This window comes from Hemicordylus capensis, chromosome 5 (genome assembly GCF_027244095.1).
Source record: "Hemicordylus capensis ecotype Gifberg chromosome 5, rHemCap1.1.pri, whole genome shotgun sequence".
Classification (NCBI taxonomy): Eukaryota; Metazoa; Chordata; class Lepidosauria; order Squamata; family Cordylidae; genus Hemicordylus; species Hemicordylus capensis.
This window is the reverse complement of record NC_069661.1, coordinates 216,359,419-216,385,161: the sequence shown is the minus strand read 5'-3', so window position 1 is coordinate 216,385,161 and position 25,743 is coordinate 216,359,419. Positions and strand designations below refer to the sequence as shown.

General features: G+C 43.6%; 1 protein-coding gene across 3 annotated transcripts in view; it reads left to right on the top strand.

Annotated features, from left to right (window-relative positions):
* Window positions 1-25,743, top strand: part of MGAT3 (beta-1,4-mannosyl-glycoprotein 4-beta-N-acetylglucosaminyltransferase) — an 89,813-nt gene that overhangs the window by 54,779 nt on the left and 9,291 nt on the right. Inside the window, exon 1 of one of the 3 annotated variants that reach the window (XM_053253052.1) lies at window positions 3,423-3,552. The exons of 1 other annotated variant lie outside the window; for it this stretch is intronic. In XM_053253052.1, the coding sequence (XP_053109027.1) occupies window positions 3,551-3,552 (2 nt within the window). In that variant the 5' untranslated portion in view covers window positions 3,423-3,550. Of the gene's footprint in view, window positions 1-3,422; window positions 3,553-10,764; window positions 11,062-25,743 lie in introns of those variants that run through there. One more of the 3 variants, XM_053253051.1, reaches the window with a different exon arrangement.

The window sequence follows — 25,743 nt, the reverse complement described above, 5'->3', positions numbered from 1 at the left end:
CAAGATGGCGGATGCATAAACATTTGAAGTGCAAGAGGGCTAACTTGTGGACTGACTAACCGATTTCAACCAAATTTGGTACAGTTGTAGTGAGTGCCACACAATGATATGTGATGATGTAATCCTCCTCAATCTAAGATGGGGGCCACATAAATGTTTGAGATGCAAGTGGGCTAATTTGTGGACCGCATAACTGATTTGAACCAAATTTGCTACAGGTGTAGAGACACATAGGGACAGCTGAAGGGCGTAGTTTGTAATGATAGCATCCAACCTGATTCAAAATGTTGGATATGTGGACCTTTGAAGTGCAAGTGGGAATTGATTTGGACCAAATTTAGGCCAGCTGTAGGGATAGTGAAAGGAAAGTAGGCAGATTAGTTTTTTCTAGAACAGCTTGTATTCATTGGCATGGAGTACAGTTTCTGATCTCTTGGTGAAGGAAGCCAATAATGTACAGTACGATGATATAGTCTCAACAGAACCACAAATGGTTGTGTTCCTAGAACAGAATTAATTCAACATTTAAACTGTTTTTGAGAATCTTTACATACTTACAGGGCAATCCTATGCATGTTTACTCAGAGGGAAATCTTGCTTTGTTCAATGGGGCTTACTCCTAGGTAAATGTGTATGGGATTGTAGACTAAGAGTCCTTTCCTAAGATCATTCCACTGAAATGAAAACATGCAGTTGCCCTTTAGTCTGTATCCTCTGCTACAAGCATGTTTTCTAAATTAGCACTTCTATTGTGGGGAAATCTGATTTAATTAGGGGAAAAATACTATTGTTTCAAGTGGAAGGTGAGCAATTTACTGCCACCATGTGTATCCTTTATTTTTTTGTTAAATACATTGTGTACTATGGTTGTGCTTGTATGCAGGCATATATTGGCTAGTCCCCATATCATCACAGGAGGTGAATAATCCATTCCTCACTTCTAGTGCACATGAGGTTTTGACACTCTGTTTTAAAGAATAGGTATAAATGTTTAAACTCTTATTTTTCTGAGCCACACATTCAGGTCATGCCAGAGGGAGCCCTCTTACAGTGTTTGACAACCTTATTTATTTTTACCACTGGTGGTGGGGGAAGAGAGAAGCTATTTGCATTTTCTGCCATTATCGAAATGTTGTGGGCCAGACTGTTGTTCTAAATAGACTGTCTGATGTTCTAGTAGGTATTGTGGTTCCCAAGTTGCTCTTTCATTTTTAAAGTATTTGGCAGTGGTGATAAAGGTAAGAGATAACCCTTCCTCTCTTTTTCTCTCTTTCTCTTTAATTGAATAAACTAGTGCAGCAGCGTGCAATCATCTGAGTTACCCAGAGGTTTTTTTGAGGGATAAAATGGCAATTGAGGAATGTAATATTAAAGTAGTCCTTGGTTAGAAAGGATACAATATACAGTAGTTTGTAGGCTTGTCATCCTGTTCCCAATGTCAGTAATTACTGACCTGTTTACTTAAGTTTCTTGATGTTCCGGATATGAATACAGGATGGTATAAATCACTTGATAATTCTTAAACAATTAAGTGGAGCAAGTTCTGGGGCAGGGAAAGAAAATCTCCAGTGTATAATACCACACACAGGCCCAGTTCTTTGCTGCTTGGAAGTAAGGTTGTAAGCACAGGCATAGACCCAAACAAGGCAGATTCGAGACTCTCTCCTACACAATGAATACATAAGAGCTGTCAACTGAACAATTGCTTAAAATGGCTTAACTACTGGTAAACCAGACTGCTCATTGAAATGCTTTAGTACAGGTGATAAACTTGAAGATGTATGTTTGTTACTTGGAAGATCCTTGGGGAATAGAAATTATTAGCAGAATGTCAGTCACTCTAAATGAGTAGAGTGGGGAAGGTGTATATCACAACATCCATCCTCTCTTCTTGGGAGTTAGGCAACCCAGTGATGGTTTGTTCACTTTTTATACTGTCTTCATATAATATTTCAAGGCGGTTTACAAAAGTTAAAACACAATAAAATTCCATTAAAATCATTTAAAACAGTAAAAACCATAAAACACCCCAAAACAAAAAACAAACCGCCATAAAAAAAGGCAACAGAAGCAGGTTAGCTGAGAGGCCTGGCATCCCCCAAGGGGTAAAAGCCTGAACAAATGCAAAGGTTTTAATTTTTTAAAAGCAGCCACAGATGCCAAAGAGCGGACATTCTCTGGGAGAACATTCCAGAACCTGGGGGCAATAACAGAGAAGGCCCTGTCCCACGTGCACAGCAATTTAGCCTCTCCCAACACTGGCATACGGAGCAAACCCCTGCCCCCCACAACCTTGTTAAGTGGGCAAATTTCCTTGGGAGCAGGCATTCCTTCAGGTATCTAGGGCCCAAACGATTAAAGGTAATAACCAGCACCTTGTATTGGATCTGGAAACAAATTGGCAGGCAGTGCCTCACCACAGCCGGCCCGGACCCACTGCCACTGCTTCCTCACCACGGTCGGCCAGGCTCCTTTTGGGTGTGGCTCCGCTGCCCGCCTCCTCTCACCCCTACCGGGCCTCCACTGCCCTCAGCCTTTTCCTGGCGGCCCAGCCCCTGCCTCACCACAGCCGACCCAGACCCACTGCCGCTTCCTCACCACGGCCGGCCCGGGCCCGGCCAGGTCCAGCTGCCTCTCCTCACCACCGCTCCCTCACCCTTCTCGCTGCCGCCTCCCCGCTGCCAGTTTCTGCCCCCCCACACACACACTTCCCCCCCTCCCAATGACTGGGCCTGGGCCTGCCTCCACCGCCGCATTTCTGCCCACCAAACAATCCCCATGCATTTCCGGTTGGCTTAGTGAAATAATTATATAGAAGATATGCTCCAAGGGAGCAGTTCCAGAGAGAACCCTATCAGCTGCATTCTGCACCAACTGAAGTTTCCCAATATTCTTTAAGGGCAGCCCCACCCACATAAAGCTCATTGCAGTAATCTACCCACAGCATGACTAAGGCATGCACAATCATGGCCAAATCTTGGCTTGTTTTATTTTTACCATTATATCCCGCTCTTCCTCCAAGGAGCCCAAAGTGGTGTACTTGGTTATTTTATCCTCACAACAACCCCGTGAGGTAGGTTAGGCTGAGAAATAAACTACTGGAACAGAGTCACCCAGTGCGTTACATGGCTGTACAGGGAATAAGGGAAATAAGGGAAATGTACAGGGAAATAAACAAATTGTCATTAATTAATCATATAAAGCACTAACACAACCAGCCATCTAAAATGTATTCACTGGCACTGTTCAGTTTTTAAAAGGAAGGCAGAATGATAAGTTGAGAAAAGAGATGTAATGGATTTTGAGACTGCAGACTGTAATACCTAAAGGGTTAAATGAAGGACTGGGTTATGCCTTCCTTTTAAAACAATATATTCCTGATCATTTCTCCAATGAGTTAATTGCTTCACTAGATCTCTTTGGGGCAGCACATCAGAGACAGGTGCATGCTCTGCAAGACAGCTTTTATTTCAGGAAGTTGTCTTGGGAGAATAGGCACAGATATGCTTGCTGGTGTGGGATACAGTTTTCAGAAAGCTATTAGAAATACATGTAAGCAAAAGCTATATTTTGATTATTGTTAATCACTTAAATTTTGCTCAGTTTTCTCTATTTACCTTTAGTCTCTCCTCTTCAGTTCCTGCCCCTTGGCTTTTAGAGAGGTGGGGTTTTGGAGGTGTTTTTTTTGTTTTGTAGGAGTATTGGAATTTTTGTAGACAAGAATATTGATTATTTATTTGTACCACTGTTTTAAGCAAAATATCTTGCTATATGCTATGCTAAGATTACTTATAACCTAATTTTAACATGCATGGGTTTTTGCCTCTTATATTATGGAAGTGTTAATTTATGGTAAGTGTCTCTGAAGAAGAGCATGAATTGCTCAAAACTCATCAGGCAGTATTAAATATGGGGGGGGTCATTAATCTATCCAGCACCTTTGAGAGAGGCCCCCCCCGCCACCCACCTTTTTGCTTCTGACGTTTTGGTGCTGTGTAATTCTCCTCCCCACCCTTTCTTTCTCTGCAGTTGTGCTTGCTCTAATCACTATACTACACTGCTAGGGATGAAGTGGTGCCCTTTGCTTTGATAGTGTCTCAAATGCAGCACTTTACTCTTCCCAGTAGGAATGCATGGCGGTTTCTCTTTTTTCAAGATTTATAGCTTGCCTTTCAACTAATGATCACCAAAGTAGCTTGCAACAGATAAAATGTTTTTAAGAACACTTTAGAACTAATTTACAGAAACAAGTTACAACACTAATGTTTGCAGCCCTGTTTTGAGGATGTTCAGAAATTGCTCCAATTGCATCCCCTTCTGGCAATGGCAAAGGAGATTTGGGAGAGGGAGCAATCTGTGTGCACCCCTCTCTCCCCCATTGGCTCTCAGTTCATGGGTGATGGTTGCCTTCTGTATGGGGCCCCACTCCTTGACAGAAGTGGACCAAGGTAAGATGCCAAATGCTGCCTTGTCAGATGCCTCACAACAGGGCCAGCTCCCTTTCCTGCAAGTGTAAAGGGACTGCAGGTTGATGTGAAAAGGCTGCTTGCTGGCAGCCTATTCTCATTGCCATGCACCCTCTCTGAAGGCCCACTGCAGGGATGACTGATCCAAGGTTGCATGCTGACAGTCTCCTCTGGTTCTAGCATGACAGTCTCTCCTTCTACCCTCTCCACCATTCCTCCCTCCTCCTCCTCCCTCCCATCTCCTTACTGGGTGGGGGAACGCATCAAGTAGCTGCTGTTGTTTCCTGCTCTCGGAGAATAGAGCAACAGGAAGTGTGGAGCAACGGAGTAACAGGAAGTGTGGAGCAACTTCCTGTTACTCCGTTCGCTCCCCCTGGCCTTTTGGAAAGGCAGTGACAGTGGGGAAGGGAACGGTGGTGGCTAGAGGCCCAGGGAGGCCCAGCAGCAGTGTCCAGGTGCCTGGAGGCCCATCTTAGAGTGGCTCTTTGTCAAGTGGTGACTTGACACTGCTCAGTGAACAGCTGCTCTGATGTTGACAGAAGGGGATGGATGAAGTGGTTAGGGTGCAACTTGCCGCTCCAGTAGACCATAGTTTGAGGCAAACACCTTGCAGAATGGCCACTTCTGCTCTTTGACTAGTGTCCCTAGTCATTATGGGACTTCTGAGTTCCCTGTTCTAAGTTCTCTGTTCTTGCTATGTATTTTCACCCTTTGAAGTGTGTGTGTGTGTGTGTTCAAATATGTGAAGGAGTACAGTTTGCTTTCTTCACCTGCCGAACTTTGGCCTTGAGCACCTAGGCTTCAGAGGCATTTCTTACATTGCAATGTTGATTTGAGGAAATGGGAGAGGAAAAAAATGGGTCAAAGAGCTTCAGAATGTCAGCCCACCCAGAGACGAAGCGTCTCTCTTTCTCTGACAAAAGAAATCCCTGGTATGTGAGACGACTATATGGAGGTCTGTTCTTAATTTCATAGCTTTGGGGTGCTGCATGCAATGACTCCTATAGTTCAAGTATAATTGACAAATTTGAGCTGCAAAAACATCTTCCATGGGAGAGGGACCAATTGGAGGTTGGCAGCAGGCATCCTGGGAATGGAATCCAGATCCCAGTGGCTTCCTTTCTGGACCTGGCTTGACAGCTTTCTGTAGCAAAAGAAGAGAGTTCATACTGTCCAATGTAGTTGCCTTCTAGCCTCTGTCACCATGCAAGTTTCCTGGAGAACTTGCATAATGGTTAAGAGAGTGAGCTGTGAGCAGATAAGTTCAGATCTTAGTCTTGAACTTGCTGGATGATCTTGGGCAAGCCACTATCTCTTCACATCAGCTGCTGGCCTGCCTTTATAGGATGGTTTGAAGGATTACTGAGTGCTTAGTATGCTTATTCTCAGTATGAAATAAATCCTATTAAGCATAAGTACTAGTATTTGGTGAATTGTGATGACAGCATTGGTAACTTGACACAACAGCACAATTGGTGTCTAGTCCTGATCACCCAGTTCCTTGAGCCTGGTTTACACATGCAACAGAATGAGGCGGTAGAATCCTGAAGTGGCTGAGTGAACTGCATCAGAATGCAACAAACATATTGCCTTTTTTCAGTGCTCACCTATGTAAATATCCTGCTAGTTTAACATACTGAAAAATCTTCAGTATGGGAAGACAAATTCTAGCCCAGCCTATTCTAGTGTTCTACTCGCAGAGAGTGCTTTACACAGGGGAACATTCAAAAATATGACACTGCACCTGAAGTGGCACAGTCCAGAATGGGCAATCGAAGGAGATTGGGGAGAAAAAGCAGGACTGTGTGTGGAGGTCCTGGGCCACAGCCTTCCCATATCTGAGGGTGGCTTCTGCTTTGGGAGCAAGGATTCCTGCTCCAGAAGTGTTGCTCTATTTAGATTACCAGGCTATGTTTCTCTCAAGAACCTGTTGATCTTTGTAAATTGAATAAGTTTATTTGTAGGCCCTATGCAAATACATGTCCTAACTTTTAAAAGGAAGGAAAAAAAGGGGGGAGGGCTTCAAAAGAAACCTAAGCAACTTGCTGTTGGATCTCAAACTAAGGAGTTTAAATAGCAGTAGCTTCAGAGGACCAAACTGTTGTTTTTAAGCCTGTCATTAATTGACAGGCTTAACTCAGGAAGTAAACAGGAAGGTCCCTCTTCTAATATTCTTTTTAAAGGTGCTAGGGAGCAGATCAAGCTCAGGACCATAGGAAGGTGGGGTTACCACTTCTGTGCTGTTTTCTTGCTGAAAACTCACTTCCCGATTGGCCATCTGCAGTTCATGGGCAATGTGTGTTAAAATCACCCCTACCCATGCACAGGGGTGAAGAAATGTTGGCTCATTTTATCAGTCAGACAAAATATTAAACTCGTCAATCTATGTTGGTACACTGCTCATCAGGACGTTTTTCACTAGTCAGACATCATTTTTCACTTGTCACAGACTAATAGACTAGTAGATTTCTGCAGCCCTGTCCATGCAATCTGATCCCAAGCTAGATCAGGCCCCTCCACAGCTTTGGTCCACTTCCTGTGTTACGGTAAGTCTATCAGATAATGATGGCCTTAATGTAATGTGTCATTTGGCTTGCAAGTATGGATAGGAGCCATTATGCTGAAGGAATTCGGTAGAAGTTACCTTGATGTAACTCTCAAATAAGCATGCATAAGATTGCCTTGTATTATCCAAAACACCCTTGCTAGGGGGTAAGCCTCACTGAGCTCAATGGAACTTACTTCTGTTCTGAAATAACATGCTTTGGATTGTGTTGTGTGTCACCTTCAGAAACAATGTCCACTTATCTGGGATATTTTGAGTCCTTTTAATACCAAAGGTTTCTTTTCATTAAAAGCCTAGTAAAATTAATGGTCCAGGTTATGAGATGGTATTCATGGCAAGCCTAGTGCTATATACTCTCCAGCTGAACATTTCATGTGTTAACAAATTTGTTCAAGCTTCCTCCTGATAACCTCTGCCTGGAACTTTAAGCTGCTGCCTTTTAAAAAAAAGAAAAAATCTTTTAAAAGAGAGTTTAAAAGTCCAGATAATTCATAAGTTAACAAATGTACAGGGTTGTTCCCCCACCCCACCCCCCACTTAAGGCATAGGTAATGTGTCCCGTCTGGACATGTAGGAATTTCCTTCATCTCTTAAATTTTTGAAGAAACACCTGTGCCTGGAGGCAAAGAAAATCCAGGGAATTAAACTTGCAACTCTTAAACTAGTTGGTCCATTAAAATATATAATTTTAAATTTCTGTTCCATGACTCTTGCTCCGCAGGATCAACAGAATTACAGTGTGGTGTTCTAAACTTGTCCCTGCAAGCCCCAACCTAGCTAAAGTTGGTTGTGACTAACATGCCCTTTCACTTTCAGTGAGATGAGATCCAGTGTGGTGTAGTGGTTAGAATGTTGGACTAACACCAGGGAGACATGAGTTCAAATCCCTGTTCAGCCATGAAACTCGCTGGGTGACTCTGGGCTGGTCACTTATCTCTCAACCTAACCTACCTCACAGGGTTGTTGTGGAAATAAACATAACTATGTGCAGCACTCTGGGTTTCTTGGAGAAAGAGGGATATAAACGTAAAAATAACAAACATACTCAACCCTCTGCATGTTATCTTCCAAGTTCATTTCGCTGAACTCAGTAGGGCTTACTCTTGGGCTTACTCTTGGGGATAGGATGCAGCCGTAGTCTGAACTAAACTTGACTTGATTTTAGTTCCATAAGACTATGCTTATGCCTTCACTTATATAAACATCATGGGACTTGAAATCCGGTTTAGTCCATTATTCATAGGCTTTGGTAGATTAAAAACAATACATAATATAAGGTTTCAAATAATCTCTAAATATTCTGATTGTATATTCTCATACAGCCATAACGATTCCTGGACAATTTGATACATATCTCCAGTTCCTGTAATTGTACTGAGAAGTTTCTTCAGGAATGTAAATTCAGGAATTTCTAATTTATTGTGCCATATAACCAAATGCCCCTACTGAATACAGTATATGTAGTTCATTATTTCATCAACAACCATGTAAGGTTTTTTAAATGCTCATTAAAAAAAAAATGTAATCACTTCTCTTATTTCCGATAGGCAAACTCCTAATTTATGATCAAGATACTCCATTTGATTAAGCGGATATGAGCTGCAATCCTGCATGTCATTGGGCTGCTTAAATGGGATTTATTAAGCCTAACCATGCACAGGATTGTATCTATGGATGCTTTAAATTTTTATATTTTGTTGTAGTAGTCTACAACTCAAAACAGTGGCCTCTGTATAAATGAATCTCCATTTAGTAATAGCTTCTCTCTAGATATTTCTGTCCAACATTGCTTCTATACCACATTCGTGCTTAGATACCTCAAAGGTGAGATTTGGTAAAATTCAACAACTGTCATCTCATTCAGAGTAATAATGTGATTTATAATTCACCTTGGATTTATGTTTTTACCGGTAGTTAAAAGCAAATAAATAAATAAATATCGCACACACCATTTATGGCTTGTTTAAATCTTAACCTAAGGCAAATGAATTCTAGTCTTGTACTCATCTCATACTGCGCAAGAGGAGGCAATGATGAATCCCTCCTGTATTCTACTAAAGAAAACCACAGGGCTCTGTGGACGCCAGGAGTTGAAATCGACTTGACGGCACACTTTACCTTTACTCTATATAGCCTAAATAATTTTATAAACTAGTTTATTCATGCCAGCCAAATAAAGTGACTTATGTTGAGTTTCTGCATCATCTTGAGTACTCTATTTGGTGAGTGTGCTGGAATTTAACCAATAATGCAGCATTTTATGCTGGGTGAGTGTTGAGATATCTGGAATAACCAAATCTGCAACTTACAAAAACCACCAGGGGTGTGTTCTGTGCTACGAGATATTTCTGTGGGAGCTAGCTGTCTTAGGACTAGCCACCTAATGGCACAGCGGGAAATGACTTGACTAGCAAGCCAAGAGTTGCCAGTTCAAAACCCCGCTGGTATGTTTCTCAGACTATGGGAAACACATATATCGGGCAGCAGTGATATAGGGAGATGCTGAAAGGCATCATCTCATACTGCGTAGGAGATGGCAATGGTAAACCCCTCCTGTATTCTACCAAAGACAACCACAGGGCTTTGTGGTTGCCAGGAGTCGACACCGACTCAATGGCAACTTTACTTTTATCTTAAGACTCCATGGTCAAATCTACAATCCTGCACACCGTGAGGTTGCTCAGATTCCTTGGTGGTGAAGATTTCATCAGCCTTCCGCATATACTGCCCCATATTGCAGTACTGGTTACACTTTCAACTTCTGAGGCTGCTGTCATCTCTGTTAAAACTTAAATACCTTTTGCCTCTTACAGGTTCCATTTTCTTCTTAATATGAAGTAAGTAAGTGTGTGTGTGTGTGTGTGTGTGTGTGTGTGTGTGTGTGTGTGTATGAAAGACCATTGCTTTTATATGTACTTATATAAAATACCGAAAGCATCTTTTATTTTGGCTAAAATGGCATAACTTTGTTAGCAACGCCCACCCCCCAGCTCCAACGTTCCAAACATGTTTCTCGAAATGTTCAGATTTCTTAGTTGCTGGGAATATACGTTGGAGCCTCTATCACAAGGAGATCGATAGATAACTTCCATATCAGTTACATGTGGTACTTACAGCCAAAATATTGTTGATGAGCCTGCACCACCCATCTTCCTCTTTTTTGAGGGTCTGTTTCAACATTAAGTAATTTCATGAGAGTGTTAAGATGGAGGAATGTGCTTGTCATACTAGAATATTCAGCAGTTTAGGTAAGTTTTTTTTATTTTTTAAGTTACCAGCATCAGAATTGGCCCTGAATTGTGCAAATGCAAGTAGTGAAGAACAGAAAATAATGTAAGGTATTTGCAGGGTGGCTGTGGGGAGACGATAGGGTCAGGTGTGGCACATCCTATAGCTCCAGGTGAAGTTCTAATTTGGCAGCTAGAGTGGGGTTTGTATTTTAGTAAGTTCTTATGTGCAGTTTCTGAGAAAGCAACACAATCTGAGGGCCAATCAAGAGTCCTGATACATTTGTTGTAAAGCTCAGCATGCAAAGTGAAACAATATTGAATTTGTAAAGCCAATGGGTTGTGGGTTCCTCTTATCAGTGTGGCCTCCTTCCACATTTTATAGCTTTAGTCACCATAGAACCTGAGCCACTCCCGAATTAACAGATAAAGAACAATGAGCAACGTTCATCTACCTGCAGCAGTTGTGGAAAGGGGGCGGGGCCGGGGGAAGACGGATGTGTCTAGGAGACTGACTACTGCCGGAAAAGCTTAACAGACCAAAGGGTTATTGTTTAGGCCTTGCTGAGGTGGTAATTCTGTGTCTGGGGTATGTCATCCAATTAAGAACGCCCATGAATTCTGTATGGCGAACCATTCCGTCATGTGGCATCCCCTATCTGCGGTCTGCAGTAGTACAGACTAGAAACAGGCTTTCCACTTCAGTGAGAACTAGGCCACAATCCCAGGTGGTGCTTATCTCCTGTCAGAGGTGCACCACAGCCTACATCCGGCTTCTGTGGAACATCCCTCCTTCACATTGGTAAGCCACTGCATCCCTCTTCTTTGCCCCTCTAGCTTTCGTAGTTCTGAAGGACAGGTGTGTTATCGGGAGTGTCATTGTCACAGACTTGATTACTTTGAAGGTGTGCCTTGCTCAGCTCTGGGTTTCAAAGGTGAAAATGACAAATGCCAGAGCAGCTAGCACACTTTACCTTTACCGAATAGCTGTTTGGGGTGATTGCCCTCTTTCCCCCTGCTTTTACTGGCTTCCCAGATGCAACTGTGTGAGGTAGGATGCTGGGCTGGACGAACCTCGGCCTGATCCAGCAGGGCTTTTCTTATGTTCATGAAGCAGCAGCTCTGAAGAGTGTTTATATCCACTAGATAATGAATTGTGGGCCAACGAGGTGCCCTGCCATCGCTTGGTGATGCATTTTGGCTCCAATCTGGCACTTGCATTTCAGCGATCGGATGTGTGAAGAATGGAACCTAGGCTGCTGGGAATGAGTTTGTAGGTATCTTTTGGATGACTTGTCAAGACTGTGGCCCTTCCTGCTTCATTTCTTGGCAATGGTTCTTCGATAGGAAGGTTCCACTATGCGTTTAAGTGAAGAGACAGATAGAAGGTCACTTCCTTGTTCTGCTGGGGTCTCTTGGATTCTTGAACCCATAGTTTAAGGTCCATACAGGATGGCTCCAGAAAAAAAGGACGGAAGAGACAGGCAGGCAGGCTGGCTAGTAGAATTGCCATGCTTCCCGGAATTCCGGATTTCAAGCCTCTCACCTGGATTGCTTAGCCCACTCTAATTCGCCCAGATTTCAGCTTTCATTTTTATTTTATTTTTTAAGCTAAGGTCTAGCCCTTGTAGGAGTGGAGTTAAGGAGCAAAACGTGCGGTCCCTATTCTGCTCAACTGCTGGACCTGGATTAAGAGAGGAAGAGCACAGGATGCTATCTGAGAGGGTTTCACTTTTACAAGCACAGTCATCCCCCGAGGAATGTTACCTTGTTTGTTATCAGCAGGGGATCTCTTTTGGGCAGTTGAGAGGATAGATTGCTTTTGATGTGAATCACTATCTGCCTACCAGGCGTTTTATTGTAATGTTTAAGGATGTTCTTGGCTTTACATTCAATGCATGCCTACTTAGAAGTAAGCACATTTGGTTTCAATCAGATCTTCTCTCAAATAAGTGTGTACAAGTTGGGTATCCCTTATCCAGAATGCTCCAAAATCTGGTCACCACGGCCGTAAAAAAAACAACCACACACACAAAAAGCCTCAGCTCACTTTAAAAATGCAGTCAAGCCGCCTTCCTCAGGGCCAGGGCCGTCCCACTGCCCCCACTGCTGTCGTCACTGGCGCCTCCCGCCTCCTGTGCTTGCCCACCTCCTCACCGCCAGCAGCACCTCCTGCCTCTTCTGCTCGCCCACCTCCACCTTGCCGTAACCATTTCCACCCCCCAGTGGAACTCTCATGCACACTCGCGAGAGATCCGACTTACTGTTTATGGATGACTCCAAAATCCGGAAAATTCCAAAATCCGGAGTTTATCCGGTCCCAAACAGTCCGGATAAGCGATACACAACCTGTACAGAATTGCAGCCTTAATTAAAAAGCTGTGCAATTTTTTTTGTTCTGTTGCTGCTGTTAATATATCAAGAAAAATGGTCAGGCAATAATATCTTCCCCAACTATTGTTGGTAGATATCCAGAGCAAATGCAAATCAACTGGAAAGTTCAACTGCTAATTTGCATATGCAAAATTTTCAAGCCAATTTATATGGTATGCATATTAGGCACCTGGATTTGGAAAGTCAGGATATTGCTACCCTGCTGGCTAGATAGTTTAATCTTTAAACTGCTCATCTTCTCTAATGCTGGTGAGGAGAGAGAGAAACAAAGAGATTTGAGGGTCTGTCCAGCCATAATTGTAGGAATCGCGAGCCACTAAGAATGGTCCCTGAGAGCTTTGGAGAGACAGGTAAGCAGAGGATACTGAACATATACTTGTTCCTGAAACAGGCTTTTCAGGGATGGAGGCTGAAGAACTGAGTCAGATAGAAGGGACAAGAGATTATGTTCTAAACTGTCTGGAAAAACTGAAAACTAGCAAATTGCCAGGGCCGGATGGCATCCATCCAAAAGTTCTCAAAGAACTCAAATGTGAAATTGCCGACCTCCTTGCTAAAATATATAACTTATCCCTGCAATCAGGCTCTGTACCAGAGGACTGGAAAGTAGCAAATGTAACACCGATTTTCAAAAAGGGATCCAGAGGCGATCTGGGAAATTACAGGCTGGTTACCTTAACATCCGTTCCAGGCAAATTGATGGAAAGCATCCTCAAGGATAAAATTGTAAAGCACATAGAAGAACAGGCCCTTCTAGAAGAGAACCAAAGGTAAATCTTGCCTCACCAAACTTTTGGAGTTCTTTGAGAGTCAACAAGTGTGTGAATCAAGGTGATCCAGTTGACATAGTATACCTGGACTTCCAAAAAGCTTTTGACAAAGTTCCTCATCAAAAACTCCTGAGAAAACTTAGCTGTTATGGGATAAGGGGACAAGTACATGTGTGGATTGCTAACTGGTTGAAGGACAGGAACAGAGGGTAGGGATAAATGGAGAGTTTTCACAATGGAGGGAAGTAAGAAGTGGGGCCCCCAAGGAACTGTACTGGGACTGGTGCTTTTTAATTTATTCATAAATCATCTAGAAGCAGGGGTACGCAGTGAGGTGACAGACTTGCAGATGGTACCAAACTTTTTCGGGTAGTGAAATCCAAAACTGATTGTGAGTAACTCCAAAAGGATCTCTCCAAACTGGGTGAGTGAGTGATAAAATGGCAAATGCGCTTCAGTGTTGGCAAGTGTAAAGTGATGCACATTGGGACAAAGAACCCCAGCTTCAAGTATACGTTGATGGGATTTGAGCTGTCGGTGACTGACCAAGAGAGGGATCTGGGGGTCGTGGTGGACAGCTCATTGAAAGTGTTGACTCAATGTGCGGCAGCTGTGAAAAAGGCCAATTCCAGGCTTTGAATCATTAGGAAGGGGATTGGAAATAAAACTGCTAATATCATAATGCCCTTATACACAACTATGGTGCCGCCACACATGGAGTACTTGGTACAGTTCTGGCCACCATATCTAAAAAAAGGACATTGTAGAACTGGAAAAGTTGCAGAGGACGGCAACAAAGATTATCAGGGGCCTTCCTTCCTTATGAGGCACGGCTATAACACCTGGGGCTATTAAGTTTAGAAAAAAGATGATTTCAGGGAGACATGACAGAGGTCCATAAAATCATGCATGGTGTGGAGAAAGTAGATAGAGAGAAATTCTCCCTCTCACATAACACTAGAACCAGGGGTCATCCCATGAAATTTATTGCCAGGAAATTTAGGACCAGCAAACAGAGATAGTCTTTCACACCACACATAATCAACTTGTGGAATTCTCTGCCACAAGATGTGGTGACAGCCAACAACCTGGAAGGCTTTAAGTTTAAGTTTAGATAACTTCATGGAGGAGAGGTCTATCAACGGCTACTAGTTGGAGGGCTATAGGCCACCTCCAGCCTCAAAAGCAGGATACCTCTGAGTACCAGTTGCAGGGGAGTAACAGCAGGAAAGAGGGCATGCCTTCAACTCCTGCCTGTAGGCTTCCAGTGGCATCTGGTGCGCCACTGTATGAACGGGATGCTGGACTAGATGGGACTTGGGCCTGATCCAGCAGGGCTATTCTTATGTTCTTAAGTTACAAAAGGACATGCTGCTCTTGTTCCAAAAAAATGGAGATTTCAGGGTCTCTTGGCTTAATTTCTGTCCCCTGGGGAAGATGATTTGGGTGACAGCAAAGAATATGCTCATCAGATGGTGAACAACAAATATAGCAGAGGAGAGGATTACAATTCAAAATGTCCTTGATCAGCCAATGCATTGAGAAGTAAGCAAATTAACTTTTAACAAAGCCAAACTGAAAATATTGCACATTGGAATGACAAAGCAAGGAGAACCAGCTAAGCTGTAGCATCACTTGGGGTAGAGCTGCATATTACATGGGTGCAGAGCCACCACCCTTCACTCTTTCCCTGTCTTCCCAGTAACATGTAGATTTATTGCAACCTGTGACACTGTTGTGCTACCTATCTCTGACCACCAGTGATCAGTGGTGAAGAAAGGGAAATGCATGCACAGTGTGATGACATTTTGCCCTGGACTGGGATAAACTACACATCACAAGGAAGATGAGGAAAGAGATATGACACCTCTGCAACTCTTATAAACACTCTTATTGATTAAATTCATATCCTATCTCCCATCTGGCACGTAAGGTGATTTACATGGGTTCCCAGGTAGCCACCCATCCAGTCACTGGCCAGGCCTACCTCCTTGGCTTCCGCAAGTTGGCTGTATCATGTACCGTCAGACTTGCCCTGGGACCTGGCATGATGAAATGTGGTTCCACCCTTGAGAATTGCTGAGGCACACTAGTGTGCCACAGAAATGGCTGAAGTGGGGAGGAGAGTTGGTCTTGGAGTAGTGAGGATGAATTGTTCCCTTTGCTAAGCAGGGTTTGCCCTGGTTTGCATTTGGATGGGGGAGAAATGTGAGTGCTGTGAGATATTCTCCTTAAAGGATGGGGTTGTAGCTCAGTGGTAGAGCACCTACTTGCATGCAGAAGGTCCCAGGTTCAGTCAATCCCTGCTATTTCTACATAGGGCTGGGAAAGACTCCTGCCTGAAACCCTGTAGAGGAGAGCTGGTCTTGTGGTAGCAAGCATGACTTGTCCCCTTAGCTAAGCTAATGGTACTAGAGAAAGACATGCTGTTCTGGTAGCTCCAGGTCTTAATACTCACATCAATTTTGGAGGATGAATACAACTGAAGGAAGCCTGGGCAGGTGTGCGGCTGGGGGAGTCAGTCATGTGACTTGCATCTGGGGGCCCCCCAAGGCAGTGGGCCCCCAGACAACTGTCTCCCCTTGCCCTATTATAGTTAACGCCCCTGACTGTAAGATATTCCCCTCAGGGGATGGAGCCGCTCTGGGAAGGGCAGAAGGTTCCAAGTTCTCTCCCTGGCTTCTCCAAGATAGGGCTGAGAGAGATTCCCTGCCTGCAACCTTGGAAAAGCTGCTGCCAGTCTGTGAAGACAATACTGAGCTAGATAGACCAATGGTCTGACTCAGTATATGGCAGCTTCCTATGTACTGCCAGTCACTGTAGACAATACTGAGCTAGATGGATCAATTATCTGACTCAGTATAAGGCTTCCTATGTATGTCTTGAGAAATTAAGCCACTGTATTGGATAAATCCTGCACTCTATACCTGAAGTGTGGAAATACCTCTTTTCTACCCACCAGCCAAAATATTTGGACAGTGACCCCCATCTGGAGAGAGGAAGTGAGGAGCATTGCTGTTGCTTGGAAAACATGGCTTCATCCCTGGGCAAAGGTGATGCCAGGAGGCAATATTACCTGGCTATGCTGCATTTTCAGGGAGGATTCCTGCCTATGGTCTGGGGAGCCTTTGAAATATCTGTCTTTTGTGTTCTTAAGACTGAAGAGTGTTTCCAGTTTTAACCTGAAGGAGAAAAATCTCTTGTGCCCCAGCTATCAAAGGTTTGGGAAATTCTGCTCTAGTGAGGACAGGGTATGATTATCTCAATATGAGTCAGCCTTAATGTGAGGCTGATGCCCCCAGCCCCATCAAAAAACCAATTTATACCGCATTAAGAGAAGAACTGTCCACAAGATATGCAGCCCATTCCTTTAGTATTTCATCCAGTTTGAGTCACCAGATCAACATATTGAAGAAATTTCAAGGAGACCATCAAAGAGATAAATATCTTTATGTATTAAGTACCATTCTTTTGTCAAACTCATGGTGACTTTTGCAAGGCTCTCAGACATTGACCATGCTGACTTTTGTTGGAAGGGGAGGACCCTTTGAATGGGTATTGGGTTCTCCTCTGCTGCTGCTACAACAAATATTTATTTATATAGCGCTTTTCTACAAAAGTGATTTCCTGTATCAAAGAAGCTCACAATATAAAAGGAAATATAAGGTAGATACCAGCAACAATCACTGGAAGCATGCTGTGCTATGGTTGGAATGCAATGAAAATCCAACACAAATTTATATACCGCTTTTCAACAAAGTTCCCAAAGTGGTTTACATAGATAGAAATAAATAAGAAAAATGGCTCCCTGTCCCCAAAAGGGCTCACAATCTAAAAAGGAAACATAAGATAGACACTGGCAACAGCCACTGAAGGAATGCTGTGCTGGGGATGGATCGGGCCATTTGCTCTCCCCCTGCTAAATAAAGGAACCTGCTAAAAAAAAAAGTTGTTCTCTCCCTGCTAAATATAGAATTGCCATTTTAAGTGGTATCTCTTTGCTCAGTTAGCAAAGGTGACTCTCCTCTCCTATAGGTTCTGAGTATACCTTTTGTTTGCCACCATGTTGAGTGTTTTCAGAACCTTCTGAGCCATAGACACCTTCTTTAGTATGATCCCCACCACATTTTAAGGTCTTCAAGAGAGGTCAATCTCCAGCTGTGGCCAGCTCGCCTAGTGGCAACTCGGGATTGAGCACCTCTGTAGGGGCTCCTGGGCTCTGGAATGTGCTCCCTATGGATATTTGAAGCTTAAGAGTTTTAGCAGCCTATAAAAAGAGCCCTAAAAATGTATCTTTTTAGCCAGGCCTTTTAGTGAGTACTGAAATGATTTTAAACTGGTTTTAATTTCGTTTTAATGAGTTTATCTGTTTTTATATTTGTGAACCGCCTAGAGCCACCTGGGTGAGGCGGCATAAAAATCTAATAAAATAAACCAGACCAATTCAAAGTTTGAAATGATTACAAATAAAATGAGGAGATACATTGATTATGTTAAAGGAATCTTTAAAAACCCAGCAATTTCAATTTAATGAAGGTTATTTAAAGTATAGCAAAAGATTAACAGTGTTTTCTAAGTAAACTTAATGCAAGTTCTTATTTAAATATCACCAGGTCATGGGAGTTCTTCACATAGCAGGCTTTACCATGAATTTTCTGCCAAGCTTTACTGCAAACTCAAAGTAGTCCCATAAAAACTGACACAAAAAGTGAATTTTTTTACCCTGGATATATTTTACCCCGGATATATTTTTTACCCCGAATTTTTTTACCCCGGCTGCACTTTAATGCGCAGTGAAAAACCCAAATAGTGTGTGAAGTGCTCCCTGATAGGGACTCCTTGCAGGGATTTAGGGGTAATCTGCCCGATATGTGAATGCACGCCCTCCATTCCAGACGTGATGTGAGCTAAAGGGCTTTAAAGCCCTGTGTGAAAAACTCCATGGTTATTGTATTAATCCCATTGCAGATGATGCTATCACAGGAGCTGTCATTTCACTGGTGGGTTCAGAATTAACTGACCATTTCAGAAATAACTGACCATGTTGTAAACCGCCCAGAAACTTGCGTTTTGGGCAGTATACATATGTGTTAAATAAAACAACAACAAATTTCCTGTATCATTCTTTCAAGGAATCAAATCATAACTTCCCCCACCCTCCAATTTTATTCAAAATTTTCCATGTTTATTTATAACAAATACATTACAACAAAAAGGTGGACATAGGAGACAAACACAGGAAAAAAGGGGAGAGGATGAGAGGGTTTAGACAACTATATATTTGAAATAGAGGACATTTTGCAAATTACCCTAAATAGTCCTTCCAAATCCTGGTATGGGAGTCTTCTTTCAGCATACAGCGGTAAATTGTAAGTTCAAAAGTAGCCAGATTAGAGAAGGCTTCTGTTCATTGATAAACTAAGAGGCTGAAATGGTCTTTCCAACAGTGTAAAATAATACACTTGATGAAAAGTAGCACTCGGGAGAGCCATGATTGGCTACCCCAGGCGGTTTTCCAAATGGTGGTTTACTCTTGCTTCACTACACACGAGGGAGGGATTTACAGCACCTTCAGTACAGAACAACAAAGTGCTGTTCATACAGCCAACAGTTTTTTCAAGATGGTTGGCCCTCAATATGTAATATAAGCATGTTAAAGTTGCACTTTGGGAGAGTGTTGAAAATGACAGTGTGGGATACTTCAGCATTTTTGCTGCGTGGCATGGAGGAACCCCGGGGATAAAGCGAGAGGTGGAGATGTGGTTACCTGCCTGAGAGTGACTTTGGTGAGTGTGGGCTCTGCCTGCCACCCCTCTCAGTTCCTAAGCGAGTTGACTTGCTTCCTATGCCCTGCAGTCAACTTCCAAGCAATATAATCCGCACCCCACTGCCAGTGGTGCACTAGAACAATGGATAGGTAGATCCAAAATCCACAGCGGCTTTCACACTCTCTACTGTTAAAATAACTGGAAAATCGAAAGAAGAAATCTCAACAGAAATATAAAATGGCACCTGCAGAGCAATTTTGCCTGGGCTGCAGTTTTTGTTCTCTGAAGGTTTTTTTGTTTTTTGTTTTGGCAACTATGTTGTTGCAGAATCCTGCAAGGACACATTTTAAAACCAAGTCTATGGGCAAAAGAGAAAAACTTAGTGTGGAGTAATGGATGGGCAGTGAGCACTGAAATTTGGTACATGGGTCGTGGAGGATGGCAGGACTCTGGGTATTTCATTTCAAGTAAATCGGGCAATTTGTTGATTTTATATGCCAAATTTCAGAGCTCTCTTCCCAGCCATTACAGTACTCTGAATTTCCCCTCTCTTTTCCCTCATAGACAGCTGTGCTCTTGTGCAGACATACTTGCAAAAGAGCACCAGGAGTAGAAAAAAACTTGAAAACCACACATGCATATACACTCACTCCTTGCCTACCAGAGCACAGGTGAATGTACCAATACGCATCAGGAGGCAGGATGCCCCACCATCTCTGCAACCATATTGGCCAGAAATGGGTGGGATGGATGGGGAGAAGCCTGCCATATGAACAATCCAACATTTGAAAAACCGCAACAAACCACACACTACCATAATAATAAGCAATTTGCTCCCAAGTTATGCTTAATTACACTTCTACAGATTTATACTCACTTTATATACTTTTGTCCTAGTTTTACACTGCTTCCTCCCATTGTAAAGCCTCCAGGAGACATTTCAGAGATATGATAAATAACCAAGAAGGATTGTTCTGTCACGAAGTTTAAAATTGGAATTCCAAACTAGGTTGATGAGCCAATCATGTCTTGCCAAAAGGGAGCTACAGTACTGCATTACTGCTCTACATCATATGAGATGGGGAGTCCTCGGCAACATCACGGCACCAACATAAGGGAGAAACAGTGACCTGTTTATGGAATAAATGTAGGCATGGCATATCAATTTGAGACCTAGGGTAGAAGATTTCATGCTTGCTAGAGCATTGCTCCACTGGGCTGGAAGGATTTGGGTTTCCAACTCTTCATTCCACTTAGCATGTAGGAATGATAAGTGATATTTATTATGTGGCATGCATTCAGCCACCTAGTGGTGCAGTGGGGAAATGACTTGCCTAGCAAGCATGAGGTTGCCGGTTTGAATCCCCGCTGGTATGTTTCCCAGACTATGGGAAACGCCTATATCGGGCAGCAGTGATATAGGAAAATGCTGAAAGGCATCATCTCATACTGTGCAGGGGGAGGCAATGGTAAATCCCTCCTGTATTCTACCAAAGACAGCCACAGGGCTCTGAGGGCGCCAGAAGTCAACACCTATTCGATGGCACACTTTACCTTACCAGCAGTGAGAGAATATGTTGGGTTTAGGTAGGTCAGAAATGCAAATGATATATTCTAAAACTTTAGGTACCTCAGAAGCAGAGTGCCCAAATCTGGAAGTTATAAAGTGTTTTAGTTGCAGTTATTACCCTTGAGCTGTCTGGGGCAGATCATGCTGTATGGGCAACTGTTCAAAAAGCAGGAAATGATTATCGTTGTCTAACATTTGGTCAAGAGTTAGACTATTTCTGGCCCAATTCTTCCACCTAAGCACATCAGCTATTTTCAGGATTGTATCTGAGGACCATCTTGTCATGGATTGGAGCCATTGTGGAGTCAAAGCATGCCATGCTTCTGTCAAAGCCTTGATAGCAGGAGGACAAGGTACTTCCAGTCTGTGAAAATTTGGAACCCAACACAGGCCAGGACAATAGAGGTTTTGCACAAGAAAGCTCAAGAGAGGACTATGCTGGTGGGTTGGGAAGACTGTGTCTCTAAATTAAAGACCTGGCTAAGCAAGTATTTTGTATGACATGTAGGATATCTGGAAAATTAAAGCTTTCCCCCACCCTGCCCCAGTACTGCTAATTGTAACTTATAAAGGTAACTTGTAAAGGGAATATCTGGGATTGTCATTATGCCAGATAAACTGGCAGGAAGGTTTGAGAGGGCAGCTAAAGGCATGTTTAGGAATGAATAATAGGAGACCCCTTAATACATAAACAGGGAAGGAGATTCACTTATGCTTATTTTACCCCAAATGCTGTTGGGTAAGGAGATCCATCTACAACATCGAGTTTCATTTGAGAGAAAATAGGATTGAGATTTCTATTGAGGAAGAGATATTACAAGTGACGATAATTCCTAAGTACTTAATTTCTGTTTGGCAAATTTTGAAATTCCAGTTTTGAAATAAAGAGGGAGGAAGATAGGTCCCCAGAGGTATTGGTTCAGACCTAGGCCAATAATGGAATAGCCAGAGAGCTGGCAAGATTTCTGAACGAAATAAACAAAAACGGGTAGAAGCAGCAGGATCCTCTATAAAAAGGAGAGTGTCGTCGCCATATATAGCTCTTTCATGCCACCTTCGCTTGTAGCATTTTATTTTCATTGCACAATGTCTGGAGGGTGGTGACTATTCTAGTATCATGGTCTTCGATAAATGAGACATGACTCCTCTCCATAGCCCCCACCCTAGTGCTCAGAGTATTTACTGACTGTAAAGTATTTAAAGACAGCTTGGTTTGAATATCTCTAGCCATTTCCTTTTAACAGGGGTAGGATTGGAGGATCAATGTTTTCAAGGGGAATGTGAGAAGGTGGGCCTGATGCAAGGGGGAGCTTGACTCCCACCCTTTCTCCGTAGCCATTAATACCTCTTTTCTTTCTATCTTTAAACCCATTGGACTTCCCCATTTTGGCCTGCAGAGAGATTTTAAATAGATACCTGGATTGTTTTCAGTTAATAGCTTAGGGTTGGTATCTTTGATTGAAAGATGCTTTAGGGGCATGAAAACAGAGCTGGAATTTGACACCAGGCAGGAGCTTCCTTGCAGCACATCCTTACCAGTAGCCATCTTAGTTGGAACTGAATAAAATCCTAACTTAAAAGATTTGATGTTCTTGAATATACACTTCTCTGGTTTTGGATTTTGAAGTTTCCCTAAGTGGCCCGGCCCAGTTCCAGGGGCTTTGTTCCATCTTCAGGTGCATCCTGTGGTCTTATCTCAAAATAGAGGTAAACATCTATTTTCTTCCAATTTACTGATGGGCAACATTAGACTGGTCTTGACGTCCTTAACATTCGTCATCTTTCTGTCTTGTGACATTTATTAACAAAATAAACGTCTTCTTGTGGCGACATGTGAAACTACTTCTCCTTTGCATGAGCTGCTGTTCTTCTTTTGATGACAGACTAAGAATTCTCCCTCTGATACCCACAAAACCACATCAATTTTATTTCACCATCTATAGTGAGAGATCTGTTGTCTGTCCCTTATAGCAAATGCAGCACACAAAATGGCAACAGAACTATTTCTGGATATGGCTGGACCAGGTGCCTCAGGCAATAGCTGCTTAGCATGAACAATAACAGCATCATGTATCTTCCAACTGAACATAAGAAAGGCCCTGCTGGATCAGGCCCAAGGCCTATCTAGTCCAACATCCTATTTCAGACTGTGGCCCATCAGATGTCTCTGGGGAGCCCACAGGCAAGAGCGGAGGGCATGACCTCTCTCCTACTGCTACTCCCCTGCAACTGGTATTCAGAGGCATCTTGCCTCTGAGGTTGGAGGTGGCCCACAGCCGTCCGACTAGTAGCCATTGATAGACCTGTCCATGAATTCATCTAAACCCCTCTTAAAGCCGCCCAGGCTGTTGGCTGTCACCACATATTGTGGCAGAGTTTCTGAATCCTTCAGGACACACATGAACAAACTCTGAACAAGGTATTTTACACATGCACTTTCTTTTTCCCGCCACCACCCACCCTTGGTAATACATGCATAATTGTTACTGTTCTATTGTCAGAGTTGTCTTAAGGGTTATTATGCGGATGTATATTAGATAATTTGGAAACATAAAGAAGGAGGCTCTATACACGATCAATGTGTAGAGCCTCAAGGGGTTCGGCAAGGAGAGTGGGCTTAGCCCACTCTCCCTGCACACGAGCAGTCGCTCGTTGCTGGGCAGCCGGATCGGTGACCCAGACAAGTGGCAGCTTTGATTGAGCGCTCCTATGCTTGACTGTGGCTTGCCAGGGAGCTCCAGGGGAATGGAAGTGCAGCTGCGCAGTGCCCCAGCCCCTGAAGCCCTTCCTGGGGTTTCCCCTCCCCACCCCACCCTGAGTGTGTAGCTACGGCTGACACACAGTTGCAAAAACAAGGTTAACGGAGTGCTCACTCTGTTAACCTCATTTAAGGGGAGGAGTTTTTAGATGGGCTAGCCGCCATGGAGCCACCGGGTTTGCCCGCAACCCCGGTGGTTCCGAACCCCGGTGGTTCCGACGATCATTGGAAACCAGACTGGGCCCAGTTTCCAGTGACTGTGGGAATACCCTCAATATCTGATATTTTATATATTCTAACTGTAAGACATCTACACAACTTCAGCCCTCCTGCAGATGCTGGATTACATCTTCCATAATTCTTAATTATTGGCCTCTATGGCTGGGGATTATGGGACCTGTAGTCCAAAAACAACTGGAGGGCTGAAATCGTGTAGCTCTGGTCTACGTGTTAGTTTTGTTAAGTTGCCCCTATAATATCCCAGAGAAAGAGAGTGAGTGAGTGACTGAATGTCAAACCTCCATGGCCTCTTGGACTCACACTGGCCTGTCACTGGCTAGTGAAAGGACAACCAAATGATGAGGCACAGTTAAAGCGAGTCAAAGATTCCTTTCCAGATGCTTTTCCAGATGCGAGTTTACTGCAAGCTTTTTAAAGCTCCCACAGTAGTTATTCACAGGCTGTCATGCACAGCCAGATGTTTGTGTCATCTTCTGTAGATTGCTGTGCTGTGCTCCTTCCTAATTATTGGTGCTCCTGCAGCTTTGGTGCACAGCTCTGGCCACACACAGAGTGGGGTCTTGCACTATTTTCACAGTACCACCTGCTGAACAATGCTTTCAAATCCATTTATGTTCATTACATAACTTATTAACTTTGTTTTAAATCTATGTTGTTATATTGAAAACATGAGTTTGGGGCAGTATACAAATATGCTAAATAAATATAACAATGAAAAGGGATGGATTTGCAAGTGCTGACTGGCAGGTGGCACTGTGAAAACGGCACAAGAGCCATGCTTAGTGCATAGCCAGAGTGTGGAGATATGGTAGGATGGATCACAAGAATTTACAGAAGACAGGGGTGTAACTATAATAGGGCAAGGGGAGACAGTTATCTGGGGGCCCACTGCCTTGGGGGTCCCCCAGAGGCAAGTCACATGACTGACTCCCCCAGCCACGCACCCTCCCGGGCTTCCTTCAGTTGTATTTGTATTCATCCTCCCAAATTGATGTGGGTGTTAAGACCTGGAGCTACCAGAACAGCATGTCTTTCTCTAGTACCATTACATGACTTGCATCATCCACAATTTACAAAACCATGTAGCACTGTTTGTAACAAACTTCCCTTAGATGGTTCCTCCTAGTTCCCTCTAGCCATCGCTTTCCGTTATTGTGTCTGGGGAAACCCAGAATCCAAGGCCTAGTATTCATTGAGCCCTTTCTCATGACCAGTGAGAAAGGGCTACCTGGTTTGTGGGGAGGAAGCCCAAAAGCACTTAGCTCCTTGCAGACGATGGTTCTGCCATCCCTGGGCGGGCGCATCACCTGCCCTGACAAGCACCAGCTGCTGCCGGCATCTGCGAGGCTTGGGGTGCCTGGACATGCCACCATGTGCTGCCATCCCCCCCCCCGAGCTCCAATAATGCACCATGCACCATCCCCTCACTCTCTGAGTCTGCCAGCCGTGGCTGACACACGATCAAGGAAGCAGGGTTAGGAGAGTGTTCACTCTCCTAACCCTGTTTTCAAGGGAGGCGTCATAGGTGGGTTTGCTGCTGTTGAGCTGCCGGGGTCGGCCCAATCCCGGCAGGTCACACCTGCATGCAAAACCGGGCTGGGCTCCCTTAGCCTGGTTTTGCCCACCCGTGTGAATAGCCTCACTAAATGAGTCCCTTCCGAGCAACAGTGCTTAGGACTGTAGCCTTGGGGAGGAACTACATGTAATGAGGCAAATGGGAGTTCCCAGCTCTGCCTTTGTGCTAATGTAGGGATCGGAGTAGAAACTGCAGGGGAAATGAATAGGCACTGCTTAACCTTCCCTGCCCCATCCACTGACTTTTCTCAACTGTTTCCATCCATTTTTCCCCCTCTAGCAAGTGAACAAAGTCTAGTGGGATGGATAGGAAATGCTCATGGAAATTCTCCCCTACAAAAGCATCTCTCCTGTTCAAGTTACCTTGCTATGAATTTGGGAGCATCTATCTGCTGAAGTTACTTATAAT